At 47.9% G+C, this 9,431-nt stretch overlaps 2 protein-coding genes across 2 annotated transcripts; both read left to right on the forward strand.

Moving 5' to 3' along the window:
* Positions 1-4,772: 4,772 nt before the first annotated feature.
* On the forward strand, positions 4,773-6,039 carry LOC145432638 (uncharacterized). Its single transcript, XM_080309488.1, has 6 exons — positions 4,773-4,872; positions 5,057-5,104; positions 5,162-5,281; positions 5,346-5,443; positions 5,506-5,616; positions 5,730-6,039. Exons 1-6 carry the CDS (start codon positions 4,853-4,855, stop codon positions 5,978-5,980), a joined length of 648 nt encoding a protein of 215 aa, XP_080165614.1. The 5' UTR covers positions 4,773-4,852; the 3' UTR covers positions 5,981-6,039.
* Positions 6,040-6,743: 704 nt separating this feature from the next.
* On the forward strand, positions 6,744-9,224 carry LOC145432637 (uncharacterized). Its single transcript, XM_080309487.1, has 8 exons — positions 6,744-7,044; positions 7,105-7,236; positions 7,297-7,498; positions 7,562-7,950; positions 8,009-8,282; positions 8,343-8,724; positions 8,783-8,902; positions 8,972-9,224. The coding sequence occupies exons 1-8, from the start codon at positions 7,016-7,018 to the stop codon at positions 9,217-9,219; spliced, it is 1,776 nt and encodes a 591-aa protein (XP_080165613.1). The 5' UTR covers positions 6,744-7,015; the 3' UTR covers positions 9,220-9,224.
* Positions 9,225-9,431: the final 207 nt, after the last annotated feature.

Here is a 9,431-nt window from a genome sequence, read left to right on the forward strand (position 1 = left end):
TAACCCTAACCCTAACCCTAACCCTACCCAACCCTAACCCAACCAACCCTAACCCAACCCAACCCTAACCCTAACCTAACCCTAACCCTAACCCTAACCCTAACCCTAACCCCTAACCCTAACCTAACCCCTAACCCTAACCCTAACCCTAACCCTAACCCTAACCCTAACCCTAACCCTAACCCTAACCCTAACCCTAACCCTAACCCTAACCCTAACCCTAACCCTAACCTAACCCTAACCCTAACCCTAACCTAACCCTAACCCTAACCCTAACCCTAACCCTAACCCTAACCCTAACCCTAACCCTAACCCTAACCCTAACCCTAACCCTAACCCTAACCCCTAACCCTAACCCTAACCCTAACCCTAACCCTAACCCTAACCCTAACCCTAACCCTAACCCTAACCCTAACCCTAACCCTAACCCTAACCCTAACCCTAACCCTAACCCTAACCCTAACCCTAACCCTAACCCTAACCCTAACCCTAACCCTAACCCTAACCCTAACCCTAACCCTAACCCTAACCCTAACCCTAACCCTAACCCTAACCCTAACCCTAACCCTAACCCTAACCCTAACCCTAACCCTAACCCTAACCCTAACCCTAACCCTAACCCTAACCCTAACCCTAACCCTAACCCTAACCCTAACCCTAACCCTAACCCTAACCCTAACCCTAACCCTAACCCTAACCCTAACCCTAACCCTAACCCTAACCCTAACCCTAACCCTAACCCTAACCCTAACCCTAACCCTAACCCTAACCCTAACCCTAACCCTAACCCTAACCCTAACCCTAACCCTAACCCTAACCCTAACCCTAACCCTAACCCTAACCCTAACCCTAACCCTAACCCTAACCCTAACCCTAACCCTAACCCTAACCCTAACCCTAACCCTAACCCTAACCCTAACCCTAACCCTAACCCTAACCCTAACCCTAACCCTAACCCTAACCCTAACCCTAACCCTAACCCTAACCCTAACCCTAACCCTAACCCTAACCCTAACCCTAACCCTAACCCTAACCCTAACCCTAACCCTAACCCTAACCCTAACCCTAACCCTAACCCTAACCCTAACCCTAACCCTAACCCTAACCCTAACCCTAACCCTAACCCTAACCCTAACCCTAACCCTAACCCTAACCCTAACCCTAACCCTAACCCTAACCCTAACCCTAACCCTAACCCTAACCCTAACCCTAACCCTAACCCTAACCCTAACCCTAACCCTAACCCTAACCCTAACCCTAACCCTAACCCTAACCCTAACCCTAACCCTAACCCTAACCCTAACCCTAACCCTAACCCTAACCCTAACCCTAACCCTAACCCTAACCCTAACCCTAACCCTAACCCTAACCCTAACCCTAACCCTAACCCTAACCCTAACCCTAACCCTAACCCTAACCCTAACCCTAACCCTAACCCTAACCCTAACCCTAACCCTAACCCTAACCCTAACCCTAACCCTAACCCTAACCCTAACCCTAACCCTAACCCTAACCCTAACCCTAACCCTAACCCTAACCCTAACCCTAACCCTAACCCTAACCCTAACCCTAACCCTAACCCTAACCCTAACCCTAACCCTAACCCTAACCCTAACCCTAACCCTAACCCTAACCCTAACCCTAACCCTAACCCTAACCCTAACCCTAACCCTAACCCTAACCCTAACCCTAACCCTAACCCTAACCCTAACCCTAACCCTAACCCTAACCCTAACCCTAACCCTAACCCTAACCCTAACCCTAACCCTAACCCTAACCCTAACCCTAACCCTAACCCTAACCCTAACCCTAACCCTAACCCTAACCCTAACCCTAACCCTAACCCTAACCCTAACCCTAACCCTAACCCTAACCCTAACCCTAACCCTAACCCTAACCCTAACCCTAACCCTAACCCTAACCCTAACCCTAACCCTAACCCTAACCCTAACCCTAACCCTAACCCTAACCCTAACCCTAACCCTAACCCTAACCCTAACCCTAACCCTAACCCTAACCCTAACCCTAACCCTAACCCTAACCCTAACCCTAACCCTAACCCTAACCCTAACCCTAACCCTAACCCTAACCCTAACCCTAACCCTAACCCTAACCCTAACCCTAACCCTAACCCTAACCCTAACCCTAACCCTAACCCTAACCCTAACCCTAACCCTAACCCTAACCCTAACCCTAACCCTAACCCTAACCCTAACCCTAACCCTAACCCTAACCCTAACCCTAACCCTAACCCTAACCCTAACCCTAACCCTAACCCTAACCCTAACCCTAACCCTAACCCTAACCCTAACCCTAACCCTAACCCTAACCCTAACCCTAACCCTAACCCTAACCCTAACCCTAACCCTAACCCTAACCCTAACCCTAACCCTAACCCTAACCCTAACCCTAACCCTAACCCTAACCCTAACCCTAACCCTAACCCTAACCCTAACCCTAACCCTAACCCTAACCCTAACCCTAACCCTAACCCTAACCCTAACCCTAACCCTAACCCTAACCCTAACCCTAACCCTAACCCTAACCCTAACCCTAACCCTAACCCTAACCCTAACCCTAACCCTAACCCTAACCCTAACCCTAACCCTAACCCTAACCCTAACCCTAACCCTAACCCTAACCCTAACCCTAACCCTAACCCTAACCCTAACCCTAACCCTAACCCTAACCCTAACCCTAACCCTAACCCTAACCCTAACCCTAACCCTAACCCTAACCCTAACCCTAACCCTAACCCTAACCCTAACCCTAACCCTAACCCTAACCCTAACCCTAACCCTAACCCTAACCCTAACCCTAACCCTAACCCTAACCCTAACCCTAACCCTAACCCTAACCCTAACCCTAACCCTAACCCTAACCCTAACCCTAACCCTAACCCTAACCCTAACCCTAACCCTAACCCTAACCCTAACCCTAACCCTAACCCTAACCCTAACCCTAACCCTAACCCTAACCCTAACCCTAACCCTAACCCTAACCCTAACCCTAACCCTAACCCTAACCCTAACCCTAACCCTAACCCTAACCCTAACCCTAACCCTAACCCTAACCCTAACCCTAACCCTAACCCTAACCCTAACCCTAACCCTAACCCTAACCCTAACCCTAACCCTAACCCTAACCCTAACCCTAACCCTAACCCTAACCCTAACCCTAACCCTAACCCTAACCCTAACCCTAACCCTAACCCTAACCCTAACCCTAACCCTAACCCTAACCCTAACCCTAACCCTAACCCTAACCCTAACCCTAACCCTAACCCTAACCCTAACCCTAACCCTAACCCTAACCCTAACCCTAACCCTAACCCTAACCCTAACCCTAACCCTAACCCTAACCCTAACCCTAACCCTAACCCTAACCCTAACCCTAACCCTAACCCTAACCCTAACCCTAACCCTAACCCTAACCCTAACCCTAACCCTAACCCTAACCCTAACCCTAACCCTAACCCTAACCCTAACCCTAACCCTAACCCTAACCCTAACCCTAACCCTAACCCTAACCCTAACCCTAACCCTAACCCTAACCCTAACCCTAACCCTAACCCTAACCCTAACCCTAACCCTAACCCTAACCCTAACCCTAACCCTAACCCTAACCCTAACCCTAACCCTAACCCTAACCCTAACCCTAACCCTAACCCTAACCCTAACCCTAACCCTAACCCTAACCCTAACCCTAACCCTAACCCTAACCCTAACCCTAACCCTAACCCTAACCCTAACCCTAACCCTAACCCTAACCCTAACCCTAACCCTAACCCTAACCCTAACCCTAACCCTAACCCTAACCCTAACCCTAACCCTAACCCTAACCCTAACCCTAACCCTAACCCTAACCCTAACCCTAACCCTAACCCTAACCCTAACCCTAACCCTAACCCTAACCCTAACCCTAACCTAACCCTAACCCTGAGTTTAACGTCTACAATCAACTGTCGCCAGTTTTCGCCCACCCGAATATGTGGTACGGCGACATTTGGTGACGCTTGGCGACACTTTAAGGGCTATATTATATCGTCGATAACACAAGTTTCACGTGTTTTATCAGCATAAACGAGGTTGGAAGGCGTTGTACGTCGAGCGTATAGCGAGTTTCCCGCCAGCAATCAACTGTCGCCAGTTTTCGCCGACCCGAATATGAGGTAGGGCGACATTTGGTGACGCTTGGCGACACTTTGAGGGCTTTATCATATCGTCGATAACACAAGTTTCACGTGTTCGATCAGCATAAACGAGGTCGGAACGCGTTGTACGTCGCGTGGAGAGCGATTATAGCCAAATTCAGGACCTTAAACAGACACACGGCTTCGCAATTTCGGTTTGAAAACCCCAGAAAATCGTAAAAATGGGTGTCTAGGCGTGATAATTTTACTGATAACCGGAGTTGCGTGCGTCAGGTATCCATAAACGAGGTACGCCCGTGATTTCTAACTGGCTCAGAGCACGCATAGCGAAAATAAAGACCTCAAACCGGGATATTCTTCACAATCGGCCCCTGAAATCGCCCTTTTTCGGCACAAAATGGATTCTGGCCGTGCTCCGGATTGTCTGATCCGGATATCTACGGTTGCGCCGGATTTGTCCTGTCGCGCCGGTCACGGACATGTGTCGATATTGAGGCTGGGTCCCCTACGTGAAGAGTTATAGGCAAAAAACGCGTTGAGCGAGCCGTGCTCAGCCGAGCGTGGTCAGAGGGACTCTGTGACGTAATAATGACACGAGAAAAACTTTTTTCATTGAATTCTTGTCGCGCGCTCATATCGTATTGAAGAGTCGCTTGAGCGGGACGCGCAGAAAGGAATACCGTTAATCAAACGAGTGTGATGGATTCCCAAGACATCGGGTAAGCTTTTCTGCATGTTACTGGCTAATATACTATACTGCATGCGCCGGTAAGCACTTTATTATAGTCTACAAGATATAAATTTGCTATATAGGGGCGTGCGTACATATTAGGAACGATCCAATGCCTGCATTGCAATAGCGTAGAAATACCCGCGTATCGATGCGAAACTTTTGTTTTATAGACGAAGTACCTCGATATCTTCGGCGCAGACACCAACAGAGGATACGAAGTGAGTTATTATGCAGCTTATCAGTCTATAAATAATAATTCAGACTAATAATTAAAGGGTTCGTACGCCGAAGAGAATCAGGCAAGAAACCTGTTTCGTCTGCGGTTTTTTCACTAGAGGACAGCGCTCTCGGCACTTGAGAACAGTGCACAATTGGAAGAGAGAGAGGATATTAGAGTGAGACTGCTGTTATTTATCGATTTCATTTTCACCGTGAAATAATTGTGTCGTGTTGTTCAAGGTCTAATCGTTTCGAGCGACAAGAGAGGAGGAATAAGGTGACCGAGTCGCGCAGAAAAGCCATGAAAATCCGTTTGGCGCACCTGCGCACTGATAAAGGTTAGCCCCGGAAGTCAAATAAAATTATATCCACCTCCATCTAATTCGATTTACTCATCAAGATGCCGTTTCGCCAGTTGTGAAGGAGGAAGACGCCGCCGCTGTACAACACGCTGACCCGCTCCAACAAGAAATTATCGCGAACGGCGAGGAAGAAATTATTTTCCAATCGGGTGAGTCCCAAGTTTCGATTGAACTATGATCGCGGTAATATCTCTGTTACAACTTTTCCCGTGACATGCATGCGTTTACCATTTGAATTTTTCATATCTAATCATATTTAAAGGTACGGAAAGCAAAAATATTGTCGAAACGATTTGCATACGGCAGCGGGGAGGCAAGTCAACGCTTTCGACGGAGCAAATCACCGCAATCGTGACGGACGACCGCTTGAAAGATTTCTTCCGCGACACCGGCCCGCTTAAAAGCTGCGTAGTCAAACATTTCATGATGGTGTGCTACCTGACGTTTGATCAGATGAGAACAAAACTCAGATTCATCAAACAAATTTTATTAGGACACGGGAGCTGTAATTGATATTGTTTTCGATATCGTTCCTTATATTTTTGCTGACATTAAATTTTTTCACCCGCAAATGTTGCAGAGTTGTCTTATGGGATAGGTACGTATGGGCGAGACTTTATCATATGGTTGGCGCCGCGCGATTTGATCTGTGTCGCTCATAGTTCCACTTTAGGTTGTGAAAAAAGCCGTACAGTAAATAGAAAGCTGACTGGTGTCCATATCAGCCCCATCCCTTAGCCTGGAGCTGTATTTCTGTAGATTGGAACCTGGAAATGTACCTGCAGTTTCGCCTTTATGACATAAAATGTCGCCATGCGTCGCCTCTGATGACGTCACATGACGGGAAGAGAATCCCACACGCGCTGCACACCTTCTAATCACGCTCAAACTCAATTCAGCACTGTAGATTGGAACCTGGTACTGTAATTGCAGTGTCGCCAACGGACCACTAAAACCATACCCAGGCCAGACTGATCGTTCAAGAAGCAGTATGCATGCTGTGTCGTATGCTAGCCGCATTCGCTTTTCGTGTACAATTCTATTGTGGTCTTCTTTCGAGGCGTTAGAGTTTAATCGAACTAGAAATACGCTGCGAAGTGGGTGTCGCCATTCGATCACTAAGACCATACCTAGTCAAGACTGATCGTACAAGAGGCGGTATCCATGCTGTGTCGTATGCTAGCTGCATTCGCTGGTCTTGTACAAATCTATTGTGATCTTCGTATGAGACGGTAGACATCAATCGAACTAGAAATACGCTGTGACGTGGGTGTCGCCATGAAAACACCAAAACCATACCCAGGCAAGAGTGATCCTTCAACACGCAGTATCCAATCTTGGGCGCTCGCGTGCTACGCTACAGTGATCGGGTGCAAATAGGTTTTCGCAAAATATTGAATCCACCCTGTCTGTGTGACGTAACAATGCCACTGGAAAATTTATCGGCCTCATTTTCGTAGCGGCGAGCATTTAGAGGTGAACCTTGTCGTGTAACGCTGCTCTGTTACGACTCTCCGGCGTGTTATCGGCGATTCAGTGATAAAGGATATGGACACTGCGAATGTCGAAGCGATCAGGTGAGTCTTTCGTCATTTATCACATACAACTCCGCTAATATTATCATGTATCGCGAGCAGTCCCATAAAGATTCGTCCGGTAAAACGCGTAAGAAAAGACAGGTGCGGCATTTGCCGCAAGTGGACAAAGGGACATTTATCTCGACACCTGCGAACAGTACACAAGCTGACGGCAGCTCAAATCGCAGAAAAGTAAGATTGTAAGCAGTACAATTACCGTGAACAGGAGCGAACGATCGCTACTTTTTTCAGGTCAGCACGTTGCGCAGTACCGACGAAGCGACATCGCTCACGATCGTGGTGTACTATTTGCTCGCGATCGATAAGCCGAGCTTACGTATCGGGGCACTGGAGACACGCACACCTGGATAAAATACGTGACGGTTTCGGCGTAGGTGGGGATGCCTACAGAAATAATTTTAAAAAGTTATCGTATGAAACGGACTTTGCAACCGTGAGTATGTCCGCAAACCCGGTCGCTTCGATTTGTATAATAATTGCGATTCGTTTACCTCAGCTGCTCTCCGAGTATCATACGCATCGCAAACTACAGCTGCTGGACGAATTTAGTACGAATATGGTGCTGAGCAAAGTCAAATCGACGTTCAGGAAGTTTGTTGCTGATGAGCCCGACCGACTGGTGAAATATATCGGCAACCAGAGCGAGAACCTTTCTGCCAGCACTATTTTCAACACGTTAACGTCGCTGAAAGGATTTTTGGAGTTCGCGCGTTTGCATTTTCCCGCAATACTGGATAAAATAGCGTCGCCGGAGAACGTGCTCAGTGTCTTGCGCATCATCGCCACATATTCGCCCGCCACGAACAGGAGGCGAAAACGACAAAACGAAAAGCGTCTGTCGCTCGACATGGACGCTATTGACAGAAATTGGGGAAATTTGAAAAGGTTCGTACTGTTATGGTGATAATAAACGGTTCAAAGTTAACCGTTTGATTATTTTCAGAATGATAAACTCCGAGGCGTTTAACGACGACCTTACCCGACCGATCACAAAAGAAAATATCCGCGATTGTTTGGCAGCGACGGTAATCAGCATAGGAATGGCGTCAGGGACACGACTGTCGTATTTCAGAAGAGTAACCGCGCGAGAGCTAAGTCGCCCGCTCGCTTCGGTCGACGACACCGCAAGTTTAGTGGTGCAAGTCGACCAGAACAAATCCAGCTCGCAGCAGGGCCTGTTCGTAATGAGCCAACGCGACTACGACCGATTTAAGAACGTAAGCGTTACAATGTCGCCGACGTGTTACAAAACGATCTACGACCTGTTGTCCATTCAGATTTGCCAGCAAAGCAACCCGAGTTTCGATTACGAACAAGACACAGTCGCGCTCAGAAACTCAAACGGCGAGCCGTACAAAAATCTTTCGGTGCTCGTTATCGAATATCTTCTTCGCAACCAAGTGGCACTGACGTACCAGCACTTACGTAAAATCGTCGCGACTTTGGCGAGCTCGGCCGACGAGGTTGGTCAAAGTCAGGTATCGATCTCCTCTTCGCACAGCACGGAAGTGGCCTGTCTACATTACGATGGGATCGGGAGAGCTCGAAAAGCGGTCGCTGGATCGATCCTTATCAGAAAATTACTCTCGAATGCCATGTCCAGCCGACTCGAGAGCATATATTCGGATTTGGCCGCGTCAAGACGCGGATATGCTCAAGGTATGTGCAGTCGACTAAAAATAATACGCAATCGATTCGAAATCAGTTACGCATCAAGATTCGTGTGAATCAGCGACCGGTATTGCAAATACTCCGAAACCAGAGGGCGGCAAGTTTGCGGCGAGCGATCCAAGTACGACGGCCGCGAACTGTGCTCCCGGCATTGATTGTAATGAAGGTGAATGAACGACAAAGTGATATCTTCAATCTCGAAACGCTATTACCGTCTGAATATTCAATCGCGCAGGCGGTGAACTTGAAGGTCTCGCGAGCACCATTTGCAAACGCCAGAGAGGTGCCAAGTCACGTTTAACAGAGCAGCAAGTCAGAAGACTGCTTAACGAGGATCGGCTGCGTGCATTTTACGAAAAAGATGGTCGTCTGCTGAGCAAAATTGTACACGACTACAAGAGCGAGTGTTGCCTGAGTTTTCAGCAGATGCGCGAAAAAATTAAATTTATCAAAAATTGTCTGATTAGAAATAAATACGGGTGAACGAAGCTGCTGTTTGTTTTATCGTTTCGTGGAAGGAACTTTTCACTTTGAAGATAGGTGTTTACATTATTTCCACCCCTGAAATCGAAAAAAAAATCAGACACGCGTATAAAACAGTTAGTTAAGTCCTACCCACCTCGAAAAAAGTTGAAGTTTTTTCTGTCGAATATTTTCCAAGTCCGAGATCTCTCCACTTTAAGCCAGGGTCAAGA

Source organism: Botryllus schlosseri, unplaced genomic scaffold (genome assembly GCF_051294905.1).
Source record: "Botryllus schlosseri isolate E-star unplaced genomic scaffold, Bs_hap1 Bs49a, whole genome shotgun sequence".
Classification (NCBI taxonomy): Eukaryota; Metazoa; Chordata; class Ascidiacea; order Stolidobranchia; family Styelidae; genus Botryllus; species Botryllus schlosseri.